At 39.2% G+C, this 24,861-nt stretch overlaps 1 protein-coding gene across 3 annotated transcripts; it reads left to right on the top strand.

The window, feature by feature from the left end:
- The first annotated feature begins 470 nt into the window (after nt 1-470).
- LOC144052665 (clathrin heavy chain 1-like) lies at nt 471-24,690 on the top strand. 3 transcript variants are annotated; one of them, XM_077566937.1, is made up of 34 exons: nt 471-832; nt 1,981-2,188; nt 5,031-5,299; nt 5,512-5,673; nt 5,781-5,894; nt 6,190-6,363; nt 6,850-7,047; nt 7,846-8,046; nt 8,150-8,302; nt 8,505-8,627; nt 8,787-8,924; nt 9,107-9,271; nt 9,352-9,532; nt 9,601-9,764; nt 9,850-9,975; nt 10,061-10,203; nt 10,699-10,933; nt 11,020-11,142; nt 11,313-11,458; nt 11,543-11,726; nt 11,814-12,006; nt 12,129-12,286; nt 12,359-12,523; nt 12,648-12,755; nt 12,888-13,055; nt 13,208-13,357; nt 13,438-13,569; nt 14,050-14,160; nt 14,423-14,593; nt 14,697-14,918; nt 17,150-17,170; nt 20,963-21,000; nt 21,098-21,173; nt 23,192-24,690. In XM_077566937.1, exons 1-33 carry the CDS (start codon nt 791-793, stop codon nt 21,126-21,128), a joined length of 4,917 nt encoding a protein of 1,638 aa, XP_077423063.1. In that variant the 5' UTR covers nt 471-790; the 3' UTR covers nt 21,129-21,173; nt 23,192-24,690. The 3 variants fall into 3 exon arrangements, with proteins under 3 accessions (XP_077423063.1, XP_077423061.1, XP_077423062.1); XM_077566935.1 differs by lacking the exon at nt 20,963-21,000 and having other exon boundaries at nt 472-832; XM_077566936.1 differs by lacking the exons at nt 17,150-17,170; nt 20,963-21,000 and having other exon boundaries at nt 472-832.
- Nucleotides 24,691-24,861: the final 171 nt, after the last annotated feature.

Here is a 24,861-nt window from a genome sequence, read left to right as displayed (position 1 = left end):
TTATGTGCATTTACATTTGCATCCGTTTTGTAAATTTGCATGACTTGACTATATGTTGAGCAACCAGTCCATTTCTGTTTCTGTTGATCACGTTTCATGCTTGCCGTTTGAAATCCATTTTTGTGGCGGCATCACAAGATGAAGCAAAAACATTTATGGAGCAAATTTTTAGTATGCTCTCTGATCAGAAGTTTTCATGTATATTGATAGTTAGAACCCAATAGATTTGCATGCCTTTTGGTGTAATTGTAACCAGAATATTTTGTAGAATTTGAGATTCAAATTAAATCGACCTTAACTCTGAGGACTACTGACACTGTCATCAATAGTAGGATACACACAAAATGTAGAAACAGGAACCTGTGACAAATATTTGTGCGTAATGTAATTAAAAGAACGAAAGGTGGGGGAAAAAATAGCCAATATCATCTCGGGTCTGCAGCCAGTGTCCTTCCAGAACGGACTGATGCTTCCGGATCGGGAAGCCACTCAAAACCGTTTCCGCCGCCATTGCGGATTTTGGACAGGAGATCAGCCGTAACCACAGCCGCTTTCCATCTTGCAACGCGGAGCGCAGAAACTAGACTCCGAGCCATTGAGCATCTTTACAGTCGCAACGTTTGGGTGGCACTTTTAAGGAGCAGTGCAATTTTATCGTGTTTTGTCTCCACGGACTCGCTCCGACCTACACGTAGCGTAAGGAGGTCGTAAGCTAGCGCGGTGCTGCTGCTCTGCTAGCTAGCACGGCGGCCAACATTTCAGCACTCTGGAGAACACCGAGGAAAACGCCATGTCTCAAATCCTGCCTATCCGCTTCCAGGAGCACCTTCAGGTATGTAGGCACATTTAATAGTTACGCGAAACGCGCGACTGTTATTAATATATCGAGTTCCTCACAACGGAGTTATTATGACAGCTCGCTAGCTGAGCTAACGTCAATACCCGCAGCAAATGAATGACCTCCCCTCCCCCGTTAGCATCTGCTAACGAATAGCCTTCAAGATAGCATCTCATTCATTTCACCGATGACACCGCGCAGCACAATTCACATTTTGACACCAGCGAAATTGACAAGTCATTTTACTAAGCAATTTGGCTTCCGTGGTCTTAGTATGATTTTGGCATGCTTACGTCTTTATTTTTTTTTTATTGATGGCTCGTGCAGCCATCAATGTTCGTGAGGGATGCTAGCAGTCACGTCATCTAATCAGCTTCAGTAAAAGAGTCGCTTCATTACAGCACGCAATTTGAATAAAATAGACGCGTTTAGTCATCTTTGTTCACGTTAGATATTTGGATGGAAGTTTAGATGTCAAAATCTCACACTGCCTCATATGACAGTGGAGATGAGTCAAGCTTACAACTGAGGCTTCAGTCAGTAAGCAGCTGAATGAACATGGCTTCGCAGCCTCTTGCTTGACTCATCACACAAGTGATATATTACTTGTGTGATTGGTTTGGCTACAGTGCGGTTGTGCGCACAAATTGAGAGGCCTTTCCCAATGTAACGTTTTGTCGAATAACGTGTTTTAAAAAAATTACCCTACACACACACACAACCCTCAGTGTGCTGATAAATTGAGCCATGCGTATTTTGCAAAAAATTATACCCCTTAAGTAGAAATGCATGATTGCAAATTACTACGATGGATTCGACTGGACATACTGTGGACTGCTGGCATGCATCATAATTTCACCAGTATTATTATTAAAAAGTTGATGTTGCTGTCCAATCAACTCATGTACCAACCATGAACAGTTGCACACTCCAAGATGATGTTCTCGATAATATGATATTCGGTCAGGGTTTTGGTGAAATTGAAGCAAACACACATGAAATGAGAATGTGTTCTTAAAAAAACTGAACGCTGCTCAATCTTGAACGAGTTATTTCTGTCTTTTACTGACTGAAATAACTTCTGTCTCTGATGGGGTTTTGTTGTTTATATTGTACTAAGACAAACTGTCTTCACATTCCAGCTCCAGAACTTGGGCATCAACCCAGCTAACATTGGGTTCAGCACTCTGACAATGGAGTCGGATAAGTTCATCTGTATAAGAGAGAAAGTGGGTGAGCAGGCTCAGGTTGTCATTATTGACATGGCCGATCCCAACAACCCCATCCGCAGGCCAATCTCAGCAGACAGCGCCATCATGAACCCTGCTAGCAAAGTTATTGCCCTTAAAGGTAAGTAAATGGCACCCCTAATGGTGCATTATTTTATAGACGATTGTGATAAATTTGACTACAAATGCAAACCAAAGTAGTTACAGAGTTACTTGAAAGATTTTTGCTGTACACATGGGTTATTGGTGTAATTTATCCTGTCTTTGGCCATTTTGATGTTCACATGTAGGCCACCTCATTTGTTTGTCCAGACATGTAAAATAGTGTAATTTATGTGTAGTTTTATCATTGTGAATTTACAGTATGTTTCTATTCAGTAAAAGTGATGGTGAGATAAAGTCATGCTGTCATGAATGCTTTGTCTATTTTTGCTTTTGCTCTTTTTTCATTTCCTGAATGCTTTCTTATGTTTGCAGACGGTGAGTTGAATTTTACCAATCATGAGTTGTCAAAGTGTATTCCTGTATGCACTTGTCTTGACACGAATGCACAATACTGGGCATAGTTGTAATGAATGCTTGAATTGAAAAGACAAGCCTGGCATCATATAAGTAAGAGTGTCGGATGGGATTTTTTGTGTATTTTTTTTTTTAATTAAAAATATTTTTTCATTACTATTATAACACATACAGACTTAGAATTTGATTCAAATAAGTAGCACTTGTAATCGACAACACACATACATATAGAATATGTAGCGTACATGAAATTCAGTGTTTCATTTTTCATTTTTTCATTTGATTTGCCAAACGATAAAAAGGGTGTTTCCTGAAAAATTTGATATTCAGAATTAAAATATTTTTAATTGTTTTTATATTTGTCAGTTTCCAGGTGAAAGGCCATTTTCTAGATATAAATGTTTTCTACTCTGTCTTCTATTTCATCAAGAATGTTGTTAAAATAGTACTACGGCTACTGCTACCATATAATTTTCATACACAAGTACTAATACTATACTACAACTACAGTATATGACAAGATTTTTTGAAAACTAATATTTGTGTTAATATATTTAAATGTTTATTAAGCACATAAGTACTAAAACGTTTCCATGAGGACGTTACATAAATTTCAATATGGATTGAAATAAAATTGCAAATGTCACTTGCCCAAACCCAGAAAACACGTGAGCTGTGACGGCTGTTAACTGAGTTCAAAGGCTCTGTGACGTCATTTTCAGTCAACAGCAAGTGTCAGCACAAGGCACAGTAGCAGCCACCCAAGGTGGATAAAAACAGATGGGGTTTTTTTCTCCCCTGATTAATTCATACTCCACAAATGCAATATTAACATCAGGATACAATTTTTAGACTAGCACTTATATGTTATTGTAAAGAAAGTTTCTGACTTGACTTCCCCATCAAAGACCCTTTCACTGCTTTCTGGGCATTCCACTGTCCAGCAGTGGAATGCCAGTATAACATGATTTTGTGACCCCCACCCCAAACACACACTATACCCTCCAGTTCTGATGATTTATTCCGATGCTGCGCACGATACAAATCACTGGTGATTTGGTTGGGCCTATGCAGCATACCGTATATTTTGTGGCCGTAAAGAACACTGCAGATGATATTTCTGAAGGTGTTAGTGCATCTGTCCAGTAACCTTCCCATCATTACATCTGTCTGTGTGCTTTGTAGTCTCCTTTTGCAAATCTGCATTCAGACTTAACCAGGTCTAACATCCCTCATTTTAGAATTTCATTCTCATTTGTGTTATTTCTCTCAAATGGTAAGCCACAGAGCTTGTTTTAAATGGGGCGTCTTAGTTGATCTGACAAACAAAATGACAAACCATTGGAATTAAAAAAAAAATCTAGAAGCTCAACAGGTGTATTTGTAATTGAAGCAAGGAGACATATTTCAGACAGAAAAGCACTGTTTTAAAAAATAAAATAAAAAATAAAGTTTGCTTAAAGAAAGCTACAGTGAATAACATAAAATGCATAATGCTTTTAAACAAGGCGGCCTGAAGGTGCTTTCATATAGATGCTAAAAGACTGACTGGGTAAATATTGGAGAAAACTACAAAATTAGGTTTATATTGAAGTTGCTTTTTCCTCACTGCTTGTTTGTTTCACACGCACCATCTTGCTCCGCTAGCAAAGCTGCTCTGAATGTTGAACAATTTCATTGGCACCGTTATGTCATGTAGCAGGCGTTACAATGCACGCAATTGGTCTATGTATTACCATTGTTTATAAGAAAGCTAGCTAAAAGCTATGCACGTTAAAATACTATAATGCCATTAATTACCCAAAAGTGCTTGCCACAATAATCTATTAATAGATCTGGATCAGACCAGCGTCTTCCTATTTAATACTTCTTATATTGTCGGGCAATTTCACTATAGTAGAATGGTACCACCTTATTGGTTTGACCACAGAGAAAACAAAATAAATGTCCATGTCCAAGGTATGCGCCCAACAAGGCAAATACAGCAACACCAATGAAAATAACTGTATTGAGACCTAGAAATATGCAGTGCTTTGTCAGTCTGAACACAGATTGCGGATGTCTCTTAAGCCATAAATTGTGGGTTTGTCCACATTATACCAGGGGTTTGCATATTCAGCCTTGAATGTGCACACGTCAATGCACTGAATGCAGATGTACCACAATGTGGTTGCTCTTTTGTTGGTCTTGCCTCTTGATTTGACACTGCCTTGTTGTACGGTGCTTTCTTGTCACTGAAAGCCAACCCCGACTACCCACTCTAACAACTGGAATTTGGTTTTACCAAATGGTATTTGTCCCCTCCTCCCCCCATTGTCTGCTGTGGGTGATGTGTGGTAGCCTAGATTACTCCATTTCATATTTAAAAAAAATTGTTATTTTTATCGCAAGTGTGTTGTGTAAAATAAAAATCGACGAATGTTAACCTTGACTAATACTTTCAGCGGCCAAGACCCTGCAGATCTTCAATATTGAAATGAAGAGCAAGATGAAGGCTCACACAATGACAGATGACGTGACCTTCTGGAAGTGGATCTCCCTCAACACCGTTGCCCTGGTCACAGACAACGCAGTCTACCATTGGAGCATGGAGGGCGACTCGCAGCCAATCAAAGTCTTTGACCGCCATTCCAGCCTGGCGGGCTGCCAGATCATCAACTATCGCACTGACGCCAAACAGAAATGGTTACTGCTAATCGGCATTTCAGCACAGGTACCAAATGTGTGATCTGCAGCTTTTCTACAAACCAGTCTTTTGTCCATCTGTATATCAGTATGTATTTTTTAATATGTAATACAAATGGCAGGAGTAATTATTCAGTGTTCAATGTTGTGCTAACCCAGCTGCATGATGTTCTCCAAGATTAGTTCAGTAAAGTTGTGCACTGTGTACATTTTTAAATTTTTTTGCTTTATGTTCTCCAGCAAAATCGTGTTGTTGGAGCAATGCAGTTGTACTCGGTGGACAGGAAGGTTTCTCAGCCCATTGAAGGTCATGCTGCCGGTTTTGCACAATTCAAGATGGAAGACAACACAGAGGAGTCAACTCTGTTCTGCTTTGCTGTGCGAGGACAGGCAGGCGGAAAAGTAAGATCACACGCATGCACTTGATTGACGCGTCACTTTAATTTTTAAAAATTATGTTCTTATTGCAATTAAAATGCATTGATGCATTTTTTTAATGGCCTTTTTAGCTCCATATAATTGAAGTCGGCACTCCACCAACCGGGAACCAGCCATTTCCAAAGAAGGCTGTTGATGTATTTTTCCCTCCAGAAGCCCAGAATGACTTCCCTGTTGCCATGCAGGTAAGAAATATAATAACCTAAACCTGTTTATGTTGTGTTAATCAGGGTCCTTAAAAAGTCTTGTGTAAAAGGCATCAACTCCATGAATCTAACAAGGCCTTATTTGGCATTGAAACGTCTTACATCAATCTTTCAAAAGTCTTAACATTTTTTAACACTTGATAAGTAGGATTTTATGTTTGTAAATAGTGGACCCCTGCATATTACCTGCAGATTCGTATTTTTTTCAATATGTTGTAATGTTTTTTGTATTCTGTTTTTGTGTGTGTGTGTTTTCTATCGTTTGTATTTTTAGATAAGCTCCAAGCAAGATGTTGTCTTTCTCATCACCAAATATGGCTACATCCACCTGTACGACTTGGAAACTGGGACCTGTATCTACATGAACAGGATTAGTGGGGAAACCATTTTTGTCACTGCGCCTCATGAGCCAACTGCTGGTATCATTGGGGTCAACAGGAAAGGACAGGTATTAAAAAAAATAATAATAATTTTGCATAACCTTTATTCACATTTAAGTGCTTGTGAAGTTATGAGAATGGTTGTCTATATGAGTGTTATGATTGACTGGGTACCTATTCAGACGATAGTATACCTTTCTCCCACAGATTTCTGGGATAGGCAGAACCCATTCCCCTAATAGGCATAGGAAAATGTATCGATAGGAAGAAATATTTGCAAATGCACCATGGTATAGCAGCACTTTTAAGGAGACGGGAACAGCAACAGAGCTCATCTTGTCCAGGCAGACTTTAGTTTAATCCTGTTATTGCTCTTAAACCTCACCTGCACCTCCACCATGTAAAGCTTAGTGTATTGCACACACAAAACGTGACACAGCATGCAAGAATTCAAAGTGTTGGTGTAAATTAGGAATATGTCAAACAGATTAAAATGTTTGGAAACAATGTTGGATGAAATATGCAACTCAAAAGTGCAAAATGTATTTTCCCAGGTGTTATCAGTGTGTGTAGAAGAGGAGAACATTATTCCCTACATCACCAATGTGCTCCAGAACCCCGACCTGGCTCTCCGCATGGCTGTCCGCAATAACCTTGCCGGTGCTGAGGAGTTGTTTGCCCGCAAGTTTAACACCCTCTTTGCTGCAGGGAATTACTCAGATGCTGCCAAAGTGGCAGCCAATGCACCCAAGGTACGGTCAAATGCTGCTTTATTTTTTATTTTTTCTCTCAGACAAAATCATAGTTCCGTGAACTAATTCACTGCCATTGACGGCTATAGACGTAAAAAAATAATTTGAACTATTTCTATTAGTTTTAATGCCCCCCCCCCCCCCCCCCAACACACTTTTGTTAACAAAAGCATGCAAACCTAGATTTTTTGGGGGGGTATTAGAACTGATTAATCGTGAGTTAACTAGTGAAGTCATGCGATTAATTACATTTAAAAATTGTAATCGTCCGACGCTCCTAATTTTTAATATTTTTTTCTTTAAAAAAAACATTTTTTTTTTTTATTTAAAAATGTTTAAATTAGGAGTTAACGAGTGAAGTCATGCGATTGATTACGTTTAAAAATTGTAATTGCCGACGCCCCTAATTTGTAATAATTTTTCTTAAAAAATAAAAATTATTAAAAAAATTAAAAAGAAAAGATTAAAAATTAAGAGCATCAGGCGATTAAAATTTGTACTCGTAATTAATCGCATGACTTACTCACGATTAATCACAAATTTTACAACTGTTCTAAATGTACAAAAAAAATCTAGGTTTTCATACTCTTGTTAACAAAAATGGGAAAAAAATTGTTAAACTAATAAAAATTGTTTAAATGAATTTTTGACGTCTATAGTTGTCAATGGCAGTGAATGAGTTAATTGCACCTCTGACATCACAACATTCATCCTTGCCAACATCGCCCCTCAATTTTAATAAAGACACTGCATTGTGATTTAATTATTGTAGTCACCCCTCTGTCTGTCTTTCACCAGGGTATACTGCGAACACCAGACACTATCCGCAGGTTCCAGAGTGTTCCTGCTCAACCAGGCCAGCGGTCACCATTGCTTCAGTATTTTGGTATCTTACTGGATCAAGGCCAGCTCAATAAGTTTGAATCTCTAGAGTTGTGTAGGCCGGTCCTCCAGCAGGGCCGCAAACAGCTGTTAGAGAAATGGCTGAAAGAAGACAAGGTCTGTGCTCACTGGGTGGTTTTATAGCAGGCAGTCCTTTTGTCTGCCAGAATAGGCTTTTAGCGCTCTCTTGACAGATTTATCTGTCCTGCTTTGCTTACAGCTGGAGTGCTCAGAGGAGCTTGGCGACCTGGTGAAGTCGGTGGATCCCACACTCGCTCTCAGTGTGTACCTGAGAGCAAACGTTCCCAACAAAGTCATTCAATGCTTTGCTGAGACTGGCCAGTTCCAGAAGATAGTACTGTATGCCAAAAAGGTTTGTTTTTGTGTCTAATTTCATGTTCTTCCTTACCATATATATAATTTTAGAAATAAAGTCTTTCTTTGAACGAATACAATCATCATTGAATGCATGGGGCTAGTTCCATCCATTTTTTTCCCCCAACCATTTTTTTAAATTACATTACCAAAATTTAGTTTGACTCTCATAAAATAATACTCAATTTTTCCTGTATAAGGTGGGTTATACTCCAGACTGGATCTTCTTGTTGCGGAATGTAATGCGGATCAGCCCTGAACAAGGACTTCAGTTCTCCCAGATGTTGGTGCAGGATGAAGAGCCTCTTGCTGACATTACACAGGTACAAACAAATCAAACCACAATACAGCCAGCCAGTATTGATAGCCTGCCTTTTTGTCCTGTAAAAACAGTAAATATTGAATAAAAGGGCATAATTGAGTTCATGAAAATTGTCAAATTATGTTGTTATTAAATGTTAAGTTATTCCTTTTGTGTCTAGATTGTAGATGTTTTCATGGAATACAACCTGATCCAGCAATGCACGTCCTTTTTGTTGGATGCACTGAAGAACAACAGGCCCATGGAAGGACCATTGCAGACACGTCTGCTGGAAATGAATTTGGTCCATGCGCCGCAGGTACATAAATACATGAGAAGAAAATGTTCATGTCTAGTAGCTGTAATTAACGTGTCACTGAATGACCTACCACTTAGAATTCAATCATATTTCCAAAGCATTCAATTTTGTCATCAGAAATGGTCAGTTATGTGAACAATAAAAAGTGTGAAGTGTCTAAAGTCCTTTGGTGATTTTTGCAGGTAGCAGATGCTATTCTGGGCAACCAGATGTTCACTCATTATGACCGTGCCCATGTGGCACAGCTGTGTGAGAAGGCTGGTCTCCTGCAGAGGGCGCTGGAACATTATACTGATCTATATGACATTAAGCGGGCTGTGGTGCACACACACCTCCTCAACCCAGAGGTATGCTGCCTAATAAAAATGCTTGGTACTGACCGAATATGTTACAAAATACCAATTGTCACTTATTTGTGCCCTTATAGTGGTTAGTCAATTTTTTTGGCTCCCTATCAGTGGAGGACTCTTTGGAATGTCTTCGGGCCATGCTCTCTGCTAACATCCGCCAGAACCTGCAAATTTGCGTTCAGGTTGCCTCCAAGTACCATGAGCAACTCAGCACTCAGAGCCTCACTGAACTTTTTGAGTCTTTCAAGAGCTTTGAAGGTACACTGCGAGAGTTAGTTTTGGAGAGATCTGTTTGTGTCATCCTTTCACATGGTTTTGTCTTTCAGGTTTGTTCTACTTCTTGGGTTCCATTGTCAACTTCAGCCAGGACCCAGAGGTTCACTTCAAATACATTCAGGCTGCCTGCAAGACAGGCCAAATCAAAGAGGTGGAAAGAATCTGCAGAGAGAGTAACTGCTATGACCCTGAACGTGTGAAGAACTTCCTCAAGGTCAAATATGGGATATGGAAATAACACTTGGGACATTAAAGACCTTTCTTGCTATATACATTAAAGTCTATTTTGTTCTCTGCAGGAAGCCAAGTTGACCGATCAACTGCCATTGATCATTGTGTGTGACCGATTTGATTTTGTCCACGATCTGGTCCTGTACTTGTACCGCAACAGTCTGCAGAAATACATTGAGATTTACGTGCAGAAGGTGCAATGCTGCTCTGAGTTTACGAGTCATCATTTACGTTCTTTGTGACCAAAATCGGACTTCACACATTTCTGATTTACTGCAGGTAAACCCAAGTCGTCTCCCAGTGGTCATTGGAGGTTTGCTGGATGTCGATTGTGCCGAGGATGTGATCAAAAACCTGATCATGGTCGTAAGAGGGCAGTTTTCCACAGATGAACTAGTTGCTGAAGTGGAGAAGAGAAATCGGTAAGAGAAGGAGCAAAGTGACATGTATTGAAAGAACAATATGTCTCTAACTGCTTCCCAGCCACTGTTACATGGCACACAGGTGTGCTGCGAGAGATCATAAGATGTGCTGCAGGAAATTATTACATTTTATTGAATTGGTCTGAAAAAAAATTATTTTCCTACAAACAATGTTTATCTATCTATGCCAATGACATATAGTTAGAGGCAGAAAAATGTACAGTATCTTCTATGAGATCACTGAAGCCCGTTGCCATACGTATAACAAAATAACAGCTGTGTGTTTAACTAAACAGACCCAGATATCTTCTTTTTACTTTAAACATGTAATTAGTGACCATATTGAGAGGAGGTCGATCTTATTTGAGCGTACTGTACGTTTCGTGACATTTTTTTGGGGTGGTGTGCTGTGAGATTTTTTTTTTTAATATGAAACTTAGCCTTGGCCAAACCCTTCTCTCAATGTTGAAAACCCCGCTTTCTGTTTACAAACAGACTGAAGCTTCTTCTCCCTTGGTTGGAGGCTCGTATTCACGAAGGCTGTGAGGAGCCTGCTACCCACAATGCCCTGGCTAAGATTTACATAGACAGCAACAATAACCCCGAGCGCTTCCTGAGGGAGAACCCCTTTTATGACAGCCGTGTAGTGGGCAAATACTGTGAGAAAAGAGATCCCCACCTGGCCTGTGTGGCCTATGAGAGAGGGCAGTGCGACCAGGAACTAATTCACGTGAGTTGTTGTCATTGAAGGCCAAAAGTATTACCTGGATCCATATAATTGTTTATTTTTTACCCTATTTGTGTTAAATGTTTTAGGTGTGTAATGAGAACTCGCTCTTCAAGAGTCTGTCACGCTACCTTGTGCGCCGCAAGAACCCTGAGCTGTGGGCAAGTGTGCTTCTGGAGACCAACAACTACAGAAGACCACTCATTGATCAGGTCTCACATCTTATTGTCATTTGTGTAAAATAGTACAAAATCAAAGCTGATCTAGTAAACAAGTTTACTGTTTGCTCAGGTGTACAACACTTTTTAACAGGGTCCATCTTATAGTTTTCATTGAATGTTGCAACATTGTGCTTGAAGCCTGATGTCCTACTGTGATGCAGGTTGTCCAGACTGCCCTGACGGAGACCCAAGATCCAGAGGAGGTGTCTGTTTCAGTGAAAGCTTTTATGACCGCTGACCTTCCCAATGAGCTCATTGAGCTTCTGGAGAAAATTGTCTTGGATAACTCCGTCTTCAGCGAGCACAGGTATAATGAGATTTTATTTTAATTTTTACCAAGCTAAAAAAAAAAAAAAATCTCTGAAATCTTCTTTGCTTGTTCATATTTTAGAAACCTCCAGAATCTACTCATCCTGACAGCGATCAAAGCCGATCGGACTCGGGTCATGGAGTACATTAACCGTCTGGACAACTATGATGCTCCAGATATTGCAAACATTGCCATAAGCAATGAGCTGTTTGAGGAGGCCTTTGCTATTTTTAGGAAATTTGATGTCAACACATCTGCTGTGCAGGTGAGTGACTTTTATGCTTTATTTGCTTCAGCTTGATAATTTTATTCACCTGTACATTGTATTGGAATATTGTCCTATTATATTTAGGTTCTTATTGAGCACATTGGTAACTTGGACCGAGCCTATGAGTTTGCCGAGCGCTGCAATGAGCCTCCAGTATGGAGTCAGCTGGCAAAGGCCCAGCTTCAAAAGGGTCTGGTCAAAGAAGCTATTGACTCCTACATCAAGGCTGATGACCCCTCTGCTTACATGGAGGTGGGACAAGCTGCAGCTCAGAGTGGTAAGACCAACACTAAAATCATAGTTGCTTGTTTGAACTTTTGAAAGAATGTGTGAATTTCAAACACAAAATCATTTTAACAGAACTTTGGTCAAATAAAAGTGATGTGCTGTACTGTGTAGGAAACTGGGAGGACCTTGTTAAGTTTCTGCAGATGGCCCGAAAGAAGGCCCGCGAATCCTATGTTGAAACCGAGTTAATCTTTGCTCTGGCAAAGACCAACCGCCTTGCCGAGCTGGAAGAGTTCATCAATGGACCCAATAATGCCCACATCCAACAAGTAAGTTCTGGGATCAGTCAAAATATGCCATTTGTTTTCCATTTATTCTCTTTTTTCTTCCCTTTCCTTTAGGTGGGGGACCGTTGCTATGACGATAAGATGTACGAGGCAGCCAAACTACTTTACAACAACGTATCTAATTTTGGTCGCCTGGCTTCCACTCTGGTGCACTTGGGAGAGTACCAGGCAGCTGTGGACGGAGCTCGCAAGGCCAACAGTACACGCACCTGGAAAGAGGTGAGAAATGGCAGATTAGTTTTTAATCAAATTCACTGCTTATCTGATTTGAGCCTTTATCCATTATTAAAGTGAAAGCAAACATGGTTCTCCATTGTTTGAGTCCATTCTCTCTCACTTGCAGGTGTGTTTTGCGTGTGTCGATGGGAAAGAGTTCAGGCTTGCCCAGATGTGCGGCCTGCATATTGTTGTGCATGCCGATGAGCTGGAGGAACTCATCAACTACTATCAGGTACAAAGCATGACAATCCTTTTTACATACAATTTTGTACTAAATGTAAACATTGAAGAGCTAAATAAATAGACCAAGCCTTGATAATAAAGTTAAAAGGTTTGAGTGGGGTTTCTGTCTAAATTTCTTCAGGACCGCGGCTACTTTGAGGAGTTGATCACCATGCTGGAGGCTGCTTTGGGACTTGAGCGGGCTCACATGGGAATGTTCACAGAGCTGGCCATTCTCTACTCCAAATTCAAACCCCAGAAAATGAGGGAGCACCTGGAGCTCTTTTGGTCCCGTGTGAACATTCCAAAGGTAGAACCAGGGAATCGGCACATCATTTATTAACAACATTTACCAAAAATTAAAGAAATGTTCTTGATGGGGGATGCGTTAGTCTTTCTGTATGTGATGGTGCGATGCCTATTAATGTACGGTCCAATAACATTTATAAATGTGAATTTAAGGTCCTCAGGGCAGCTGAGCAGGCCCACCTCTGGGCAGAGCTGGTGTTCCTCTATGATAAATATGAGGAATATGACAATGCCATCATCACCATGATGAACCATCCTTCTGATGCCTGGAAAGAAGGCCAATTCAAAGACATTGTCACCAAGGTGGGGCTCATGCATGAAACAAACTTGTTTATTGTAAAAGAAGTGCGTAAACCTCTACCATCTTTTCCATTTCACTCTAGGTGGCCAATGTGGAACTGTACTACAAAGCCGTCCACTTTTACCTGGAGTTCAAACCTTTATTATTAAATGACCTACTCATCGTTCTCTCCCCAAGACTGGACCACTCACGTGCTGTCAATTTTTTCAGCAAAGTGAGTGGCTTCCTCTTTTCATGCCGCTATTTTTTTTATATATAAAAGCATAACTGCTTATAAATATTAACATTGAAAATAGTAAAAAGCATCACACAGACATTTCTCCATTAAAGATGCTCTTTTTTTGTCAAGTCATTAATTAATTTCGTGATAACTTACATTGATGTTTCTGCATTTGGCAATTTATTATTATATTATATTATTAGTATGGGATTTTTTTTTAATGGGCTTTAGGTGAACTGATGAATACACGCACGCACGCACATGCACATGCTCACCCACATACAAAAAAATATATATATATATATATCTGTGTATATGTATATATATGTATATATATTTAAAAGAAAAAAACAATTTTTTTTTTTTTTTAAAGGAGAGCAATGATGATGTCAAATCGAATGAACAATACTGAGCTCTCCTGATAAAAAAAAATAAAAATAATAATTATTATTTCATTTGTGATTCATTGTTCAGGTGAAGCAGGTACCCCTGGTTAAACCATATTTGAGGTCTGTCCAGAATCACAATAACAAGTCAGTCAATGAATCTCTCAACAACCTCTTCATCATCGAGGAAGACTATGCGGTATGACGTTTCTCTGACTGAAAGAATTGTTTTGCACTCTAACTTTGCATTGTTATTGTTCTTTATTTTTATATTAAATGTTATTTGCCTGTTTATTTCCCTTTTATGTATTTTGTACTACCTGACTGACTCGCAGTGGCTCCCCCCGAAGGGGACGAGTCGAAAGTCACAACAACTTCCTGTTGTCATAGCTGTCATTACAGCATAATCCTCCCCTCTTTGTTAAACTTGTTTTAATCTTATCTTGTTTGCTTATATACAGTCACTACGCACTTCCATTGATGCTTACGACAACTTTGACAACATCTCGCTGGCCCAAGGCCTAGAGAAGCATGAGTTGATCGAGTTCAGAAGGATCGCAGCCTACCTTTTCAAGGGCAACAACCGCTGGAAACAGAGTGTTGAGCTTTGCAAGAAAGACAAGCTCTACAAGGTGCATTATGGCAACACTCACATGAACTATATATTTTTGCTCACAGCTTCGCATTGGCACCAGCTGAACCATTAACATGCATGTGTTATATACTCTTGTGCAGGACGCCATGCAGTATGCGTCCGAATCCAAAGACATTGAACTGGCCGAGGAACTTCTTGCATGGTTCCTGGAGGAGGACAAGAAGGAGTGTTTCGCTGCCTGCTTGTTCACCTGCTATGACCTTTTGCGGCCTGACGTGGTGCTGGAGACTGCTTGGAGGCACAATATCATGGACTTCTCCATGCCATACTTCATCCAGGTCATGAGGGAGTACCTCAGTAAGGTGAGTCACATTTATTTTTGTGATGTGAAAAGCACATAAAAAAAGATTGGATTTAACGAAAAATCCCGGGATCATGCCCTGAGTGTGAACACAGCCATAGATGTATTAATGACAATATAAGACAAGAAAACACTCACACCTAACTACATTAATGGAAAAGAATGTTAGTTATTAATAGTTAGATAGTCAATGCGTGCTGGAGGTTTTTTTTTTTATTCTTTTTTTTGTTTTGTTTTTTAAACCAACAGGGATAAGACATCAGCACCCCCACCATTTTATTTGCAAATACTGTTTAGCTTCAGGCTGTGTAGCATAGTTCCCTATGCCTGCGCCAGATGTGTGTGTATTCTTGCTCCCCTTAAGCTCATCTTCCTTCCTTATGTCCTTCATGTGCCGTTACTGGCGTTATCCTTTCTCACTTGGATTTTCGTCCACTCAAGCTACTTTCCCATACAAATGTGCTCCAGAGGAGATTTGTGTCAGTTTTAATCACTTTTCATGTTAGCTGGAAATCAAACGGAGTTCATGAATAGAAAAATAAATATCTATTAGGGTTGTGAATTTACCTGGTGATTCGATCTGCATCAGGATTCATAGGTCACGATTAGATTTCATACCGATTAATCCCTATACGAATCTTTAAGTCAATTATTGCGATATATTTTTTTTTTAACCTCATGTTTAGAAAATATTAATCACTAAACTTGTACATGATTTACACTCTAAGATTTGTATGAAAATGTAATTCAGGCTTGTAACTGTGAACCACTGTATTTGACAAAACGGGTTGCAATCTGTTTCATGTTTGAACAGTATTGAACTAAAATATTAACGCTTAATGTTCCATTAATATAACATTCTTCCATGCTTAAAGTGTGAACCCTAAGAAATATGTTTTGTTGAATACTTCCATCAGAATTGAATGTTTACACATTGATTCGGCTGCATATTGAATCGATACGCGAATTGCTGTAATATCGCGATATATTGCCAAATTTATTTTTTTTAAACACCCCTAATGTCTATGCAATATTACAACAACATTGTATTAAGTAGGGCTGGGCAAATAATCAATAATCAAAATTTAATGTTTTTTGGGCTTTCTCAATCATAAAAACATTATAATGGAAGAAAAGTGAGTAATGTGCTGAATGGCACAGTGTGTTTACAAATTCCCAACATCGTTTTTTATTTATTTCAGGGATGTGATTTTTCCGCTAATTCGCGGAATTCCGCTTTTTTTATCTCCCCCCAAAAAAAAAAATCTGATTTTTTTTTTTTTGTATTTCATTGTGTATGCACATGACTCCGACAGATAACATCTTCTGCTATAACAAAGACATTTGTGGTATGCTCTAATATGAGTTACTTTTCATTTGGTCATGATACAATTATTTGTTCATGAAATTTGAACTCTTCAACATTATTTATGTGTTAACTTAGTAATCACATTAGTTAGATATGATGATATTCTCAGTGATAGTTTTTAAAAGCAAAGGCAGTCCAATGTTTTTGAATGTGACTGATTTTGAGTTGACTAAAACTGACATTTTATATGGGATAGTTCAATATACATTGAAAATTTATGCTGTTGTTTTGTCTATTTCTTTGTCATGTGAGTGCATTGAAAGTACTTAAAAACACGGAAAACCCATGAGCTCCGGGGGGCTTGCCCCCAGACCCCCGGCTAAATTTTCAGATAATTTCACTTTGGTCAAATCACATCCCTGTTATTTTTTCTGAGAAGTTACCAACATTATGAAAGCACCATGAATGTATTGTGTTGCTTGTGCAGCAAGCAGTTTACGTGTATGTGACTCTGCCCGAAAGTGCGTTGAAGTGTTTAATGACACCCCAGTTGGACTTGACTACTAAAGACAAAACAAAAAAAATAAGCACATTCATTTGGGAAAGCTTGCTAGTGCAAATGCTAAAATCACATTGGCATGCTGATTGTAAATTAGCATAGACCTTCGGAAGTCCTTCAAATAATCAATATTCACACACAAATGCTGTAGGAATACAGCAATTAAATGAAACTACGGATGCCAAAGCAGCCTCATGTATGCATTTGTATCAGAAGTGGCATTATTACCTGCATCCCCTCTGTGTTATTTTGTTGTCTTAATGTCAAATCCCCTCTTAGCTTGTTTCTCACTGTCAATTTCTACTGTGGGAGAATTCCACTTGCTTTTTTTCCCTTAAGTTGCCTCTCTGAATTTCCTTTCCAGGTTGATGCGATAAAGGAAAAGGTGAACGTTGAATCCATTTCCTAATCGTCCTTATTGACTCGCTGTCTTATAACCTGTAGTAGTTAGGAGGGGTAAAATTAGCAGGAACTGCATGATTCCCCCTCCCACTTTGTCACTATGCTGCTTTCATGTGTACAACTCTGCATCTTCACTAGACCACTTAACTATTTCCCCACAATCCAGAGTGAGGCTCTTCACATCACATCTTTGGGGGTCTGCTGCCGGGCTGTTGGCTGTGATGGCCATACCGTATTTCCTCAGATAGTTTTGTACACCCTAACATACATTGTACCCCAATTAGTCATGGCGTGCATTGACCATAATTGACGCATTTCAGTAAAAAGTATACTGACAGGTGGCTATGATCCCAAAGCGGAAGTTTATGGTGGAGTTTAAGAGAAATTGCTGTAGTTGTATGCAGCATTTGAGAGCGACATATTTTAATGTACGTAAAACTGATGCAAAAACAATGAAGGCAAAACTGATCTGATGTTCCCTGACAAGAAGAAAGCATGCCCTGTTAGAGGAGGGAGTTACAAATTAGGGAGCAGTTGCACAGAAAGTGTTTGGATTGGACTTATTTTTGTTTGGATTGTTCTAAAAAAATAAAAATCAAATGAAATAATAATATATCTTTTTTTAAGGCAAAAAATCTCATAGTGGGCATATTATGTGAGTGATTTGGCTATAATAAAATGAACTCTATAGACTAAAATAATAGAGGTTCTTTGAGTAAAATCATGTCCCAGGCAAACAGACCTAAATATTGCAAAATAATTTTTTTAAATCAACATTTTAACATGTTCAAATGCTTATAGATGTTATATTTTATAACAGATTTCACAAAGCTTCACAAATTCATATAAGCAGCTACAGATAAGTGTGTATGAGGCTTTAATCATTGAGTTACCAACCAAAGCTAAATTGGTGTTCAATCTACAGTATAAGTGAAATCAAGTCATTTGTATCGTATTCCTCACAAGACTCCGAAGGGCTTCACAGGCCCATAGCTGACAACGATAGGTGACTTAAAAACAGAAAATGTCTTGATCTTTAAGGTTGAGCTCATGAAATAGGAGCAAAAACAAAAGTGTTGGTTGGAATTTGTGTTTTCTCTGAGTATCGTTAGTATTAATTACAATTATTAGTAAGCATCTCCCTCAATAAAAGCTTTACACCTACCCTACCTCTTAATACTCCCCAGGCAACTATCTGAGGAAATGTGTTTTTTTTCCTATTAATTATGTAATTAATTTGTGGCTTATCACAAATATTTAATGGGTACATAAAAAATACCTGCACACGCCAATGAAAACGTAACCTCCTAGCAGAGGTTGACAGAAATCAGCCGGCAAAGCTTTTGTATCAATAAGTGAAAAGTGCCACTCTGGATCACTACCTGCAATGTCAGGTCTGTTTCTTGCATACTTTTAGATGACTTCTAATGTTTAACTGGTTATTAGCTGCCCCCTCTCAACACCACCCTCTTACTAGCTAAAAGCATTTCCTCCAGATAGACTATGAGTTTCAATTCTTTCTTGCTGATATCTTCCACTTGTATTTCTTTGTCTACTTTATGCTTGAATTGATTCCTATGCTTGAACATTGCATTAAACACATGTATCAGGTTACACAGAGTGATTTTTTTTATTTTTTTTGCACATCCCAACACAACTGTCTAACAGTTCAAAAGCAAATGAGTAACGCTACATGATGTGTGAAGCAACACGCATGCATTACCCCTCCCTCGGTAACATCAGCAGCACCGGGCTAGGTGACATCGTTGTTGGCTGTGCCTGCTTCTGGAAACCTTCAAGTGGCTGTACAAGAGCATCCTGTCTGCCTTCTTCCTCTCTCCCTCCACTATGGCGCTGTGCTTCTCTTTTTTTCTTTTTCTCACGCATAGTTAAAGAGGAGCGTAACGAAAAATGACTGCTTCCGCATGTCTCTCAACCCTTCTCTTTTCAAAATGCAAGAGCCTGCGCAACCAGATTGACTGACCGACACTAGTGTACCACGCGGTATGTAGAGAACTGAACCCAGTACCAGGACAAGGACACACTCACCTCTCATATCCTGTACTTCATCAATGTTCAAGCTTTTGTTGTTCAAGCTGCAGATCATTTCTTAACTCGTTTTGCTGGTGCTTAATTATTTTGGATTCTGCTGGTAATTTTCTGCTGCTCAGCTGCTACCTGGCAAAAATGTGAATAGTCCAGAAAGGCCCCGAAGAAGTTTAAAACGTTATCTTACAGGAGACATGTAATGTTTTTTTTTTTGGTCCTGTTCCCGCCACATATACTACTGCTAGACCAATGGCAATTACAGATATCACAACCATGACGAGTTTTGTTTTTTAAATTTAGTTAGTTGTAATTAGTTTTCGGGGTGGTTCTGTTTTATTAGTTTTAGTTATTTCAAAAATGCTTAGTTTTAGTTATTTAAAAAAAAGTGTATTACTTGTGTGCAATATTTAATAAATACCATGGTAAAATGAAAAAAGTTACATATTTCTTACCTAGTGTTGCATTTCGGCTCAGTTAAATGAAAAAGCAGGCGAGCCGAGCCATTGGAGCCAAAAGTCAAGCACGCAAAATTCCACTCCTAAGTGACATAATCTGAAGGTGCTTTTCTATTGGCTGCTGCTAGATGACGTCACTTCTGTGTGACACACTTTCAAATGTCCTTATTGCGGTTAAATAAATATACAGTACTGTACTTTAAATCACATTCAAAATCATCCCCAAAGGCTCATGCATTAAATTAATTACCAAAGACTAAAACAAAGAACATTTTCGATATAATTATAGTTAGTTTTGTAAACATAAAATGTAGTTTCGGTTAGTTTTCGTTTTTTAAAAAGCATTTTTGTTTTATTTTATTTAGTTAACAAAATTATTATTATTATTATTTTAGTTTTAGTGTTTTCATTCATTTTCATTAACTAAAATAACCTTGCATGTTGAATCTAGAATTTTTAAAAATCAAATTAAAAAAAGCGTGCAAAGTGCCAGCGTCGGATGCCACAAAAACAAGAGTGTGTTTTTTTCCTTTTGCAGTCAACACTTCCTCACTAATACTGTACACAGAATTTCATAAAAGATCAATTTTTCACAATATAATATACAATAATATCCCTTTAAAGATGGCGCTTTTAGTAGTGTTTTTGGGGGGCTTTTGTATGGCCCCACAGATGGATGTAAAAAAAATATATATATATATATATATTTTTGTTTTAAGTAGCTTTAATATTCATAGGAGTCATACAAATGTAAAAAGAATAACACTTAAATGTAAAAATTAAATTGTAATAAACCAGAAATATTGTTTAATCTCATTCCACAAATGCAAATGTACAAATAATAGAGGCCTACAGTACTGCATTTGCAGTTAAGTAATCTGCCCATGATTTGTTGAAATGCATTAGTTACAAAAAAAAAGTACTACATATGATGAAATGCAGCTAATTAGGGACACATTTTATTTTTTGAGTTGCTTAACATAAGAAGAGGTCGTTTGTACTGGTGACAGGTTGGTTCTCTACATACTCTAAAATCATAGAGTAGATGATTGGGGTGGCTGGATGGGTGGGACCATTATTGTCATAATCTGATATATCCCCCCCGTAACCCCTCATTAGACTGTGTGCCCTTAAACAAAAGCAAATTAGACTTTCAATAGTCGCTTTTAGCGCTCTAGTTGTACAGTAGTGGTTTTAATCGGTTAATGGAGGATCTCCAGCTGCACATTTTCACTTAAATGTGGACGGTGCTCATCTCCTCCGCCTGTCAGGAATGGTCCCATCCTTCAGCCAGTGAAATAACCCAGAGGTCAGTTTTTACAAACCGGGCGTCTTCCAAAGCCTCCGCCCAAGCTGCTAAACCAGCAAGCTGCTTCTCACGCCGCCGCTCTTCTTCTTCTCCGCAGGTGGACAAGCTCGAAGCCTCCGAGTCCCTGAGGAAACAGGAGGAGCAGGCCACAGAATCTCAACCAATTGTTTATGGTAAACCCAAGCACTGCTGTTAACTCTCGCGGCTGTGTGCTGAGCCATTTGGAGCCGTACTTTAAAAGAAAAATTTAAACCGTTTTAAGATTTGTTAATGTGAATGTAATGAAACTTTCCAAGGTGAGGAATAACTTCAACTGTTTGACTACATCAGAAATATACTGTTTAAATTCAATTGTACCTTTTAGGCCAGGGGTGGGCAATCTCGGTCCTCGAGGGCCGGAGTCCTGCAGGTTTGGGAGGTTTCACACTTCCAACACAAGCTGATTCCAATCAACAGGATCGTTATCAGGCTTATGCATAGCTTGCTGATGGGCTGATCATATATCAGCTGTGTTAGATAACGGCAACATGCAAAACCTGCAGGACTCCGACCCTCGATGCCCACCTCTGTTCATGGCCACTTTTGGCCAAATCTAAACTAAAAAGAACTGTTTTGTATTTTTTGCCAGATATCATTGATCAATTTTTGGACAAAGGAGCCATTTCATGTCATATTTATTGGCTTACTTCACTCCAATAGAGCAAATAAATTATTAATACATTAATTAAATTAATAAATTATCATTCTTGTGCCAGTCCCAAGCCCGGATAAATACAGAGGGTTGCGCCAGGAAGGGCATCCGACATAAAACTTTGGCCAAATCAAACATGCGAATTAAATGTATGTTGGCAAGGCAAAGAGACAGATGGGAAGGACGTGCAGCAGGTTAGGGTACTAAAGGATATAGATGGAAAAGATAGGGATGGAAGCCAGTAGTGTGATGGGAAGATGGAAAGAGTACTTTGAAGAGTTGATGAATGAGGAAAATGAGAGAGTAGAAGAGGAGACTGTTGTGGACCAGGATGTCGCAAAGATTAGTAAGGATGAAGTGAGAAGGGCATTGAAGAGGATGAAGAGTGGAGGTATGGAAGTGTCTTGGAGATAAAGTCAGAGAAGCCAGACTGAGAGGGTTTGGACATGTCCAGAGGAGAGATAGTGAGTATAATGGCAGAAGGATGCTGAGTTTCCAAATGCCAGGCAGGAGGTTTTGAGGAAGACAAAAGGGGAGGTTTATGGATGTAGTAAAAGAGGACATGAAGGTAGTTGGTGTGAGAGCAGAGGATGCAGAGGACAGGGTTAGATGGAGGCAACTGAGTCGCTGTCGCAACCCCTGAAGGGAAAAGCCGAAAGGAAAAGAAGAAGTTTTAATTTTAAGAAATAGAGATATCCTTTGCTAACGTTGGAGGAAAATTGAATTTTAATTTGAGAAGTGGAACTTCCCTTTGCTGGCTATAGAAAGTCTTTATTATTAGTGATACAGGGGTGCCTTGAGATATGAGCACAATTTGTTCTGTGATAACACTCGTATCTCAAAACATTGGCATCTCAAATCATCTTTCTGTATTGAAATCAATTGAAATGCAATCAATCTGTTCCAGCACCTCCCCTAAAAAAAGTTATTTTTTGCATGTTTTTAAATGAAAAAATTGCACTTAACAGTATTCTGTATGGAAATACAGTCGTAACATTTCCTCAAGATGACTTCCTTTCTTCTTCTGTGGGGTCTCGTGGCAGTTGGCAAAAACTACCTCAATGGTGCATTACTGCCACAAACTGATTATGTCCTTCCAAGGAGGCCAATGTGAATTGATGGTGGTGGAATTTCGTGACCTTCACTGCCGCCATCGAGTGGTGGGGATTTGAAGTGCATTCATATCTCTTTTTTCTTCTTTTTTTTTTTTTACACATCGGTGGGCTTGTACCTTGAGAAACTCCAAAAGCATGACTGTTTAAAAAAAGAAAAAAAAGGTGTCTATGAGAATATTTTTTAATTAGGTAGTTGTACTCCCTGCACATTGTGCAAAGAAACACAAATTTCAAGGACTAAATAATAAAAAAGAATATTTTATACTAGTGGCTATGAACTGATGTTAATTTAAAAAAAATCCTTAAAATGACAGAGTCTAACCCAAAATGGTCATTGTGAGTTGTTTTTTTTTGACCCAATATTGTTGTGCTGTTTGCTTGTCAGGCACACCACAGCTGATGCTGACTTCAGGCACCAATGTTGCCGTGCCCCCTCAGCAAGCTTACGGCTACGGGTACACAGCGGCACCGGGCTACGGGCAGCCACCGCAGGCCAACTTTGGATACGGCATGTGAGCAGCCCCTACCAACACCACTCGCCCATCCACTCCCTCTCTTTGTGTTCTTCTCCAGCCTCCCATGGTCTTCTACCCTCAACAGAGGCCACAAAAGCAAGCAACAGCTCACTTTTATTTTGTATTTATATGATTACTATTGTTACAACAATGTTGTTCTGTTGGAAGAAAAAACATGTACATGATATGAAGGACTTTTATTTGTATCGTTTGAACTGAAATTGGACCACATTTGCGTTCCCCGCATTCCGTATTTATGACCCCTTGTTTAGATGATTATTTTTGTGAACGTTTTTTGTTTTTTTCTTTGAATGCTTTGTTGTAAGCGGACTTGCTGAAGCTGCGCCAACTTTGAAGTAGGTGGAGGAGCATTGGATTTTGCACTCGTGAAGAAAATTCCTGCGGAGAGAAGCTCTTACGTTTTGATGTATGGAACATGTGACCAACTTAACCGTGTCTCGTTTTGTCCCTACGATGCATTTGATCATTGTATATTTTGAGGAGAAAGGTTACATAGAGTATTTGAACATATATCGCCATTGGGATGGCTACCCCTAGCAACACTAAGTACAGTCATCATAGTATATTCTGCACAGGTGTGTAGCTTTATGGAGTTTTAAATGCATTCAGACGTATGTCACTTTATGATTGAGACTGTGTGTGTGTGATCTGATGATGGTCTAAATAAGAAGTTTAACCCCCTTAATCGCCCTGTACGGGTGGTCCCTGCTAGATGTTAGCTCTCCTCCGTGTGTTTAGGTGACCTCTTGTGCCGTGTACAGTGCTTGTGTGAGACTGTATCTGTGTATGTGCAAGGGCGGGACCACGCAGACATGTACAAGGCGCGTGTGTGTGTGTGTGTGTGTGCGTGTATTTATGCTGAGCCCTCTCTGCCGAGGTCTGTTTATGCCAGGTGTTGTGAGGTTTCCCTCGGGTCGCCATGACGTTTTATTTTTTGGTTCCTTTTTAGCGTGTACAGATGTGAACATGATTTTAAACATTGTACATGGTGAGAAAATGCTCCCACGCACACCACCAATCTGTCCGTCACTCTCATCCTCCCAAAACGAAGAAGACTTTTTGAGGTCCAAACGACAGCTCGATGAAACCCACATGTAGGTTGCATGTGTAGATGGTTAAGTAAATTAGGTCTCGGCACATCCAGAACGGTGTCAATTAAGAGGCTGTATTTACCTTGATGTACTTCCTTACATCCCTCAAACTGTGTGTAAAGTGTCACCCTCCATAAGTTTCATTCCTTTTTGTTGTCATACATATGAATAAGCAAAGGGGCTCTGTCATTGAAAAAGTAGAAGAATATGACCTAACTGAAAGGGAACTAGCCTAAATAAAACGTAAAAATTGTGAACTGTTTTATGTCCAGTCTTTATGGAAATGTAGTTTTGTGTGTGTGTGTGGCAAAAGTTTCCACATGGAGGGGGAGGGGGAGTGCATTCAAATGTGTTCCCTCGTTTATCGTTACATTCCCGGCCCAAATTTTTTTTATTCCCGCAGTAAGTGAAATCCAAAGTAGTCAACT

This window comes from Vanacampus margaritifer, chromosome 5, assembly GCF_051991255.1.
Source record: "Vanacampus margaritifer isolate UIUO_Vmar chromosome 5, RoL_Vmar_1.0, whole genome shotgun sequence".
In the NCBI taxonomy this organism is placed as follows: domain Eukaryota; kingdom Metazoa; phylum Chordata; class Actinopteri; order Syngnathiformes; family Syngnathidae; genus Vanacampus; species Vanacampus margaritifer.
This window is presented reverse-complemented; position numbering and strand designations above follow the sequence as displayed.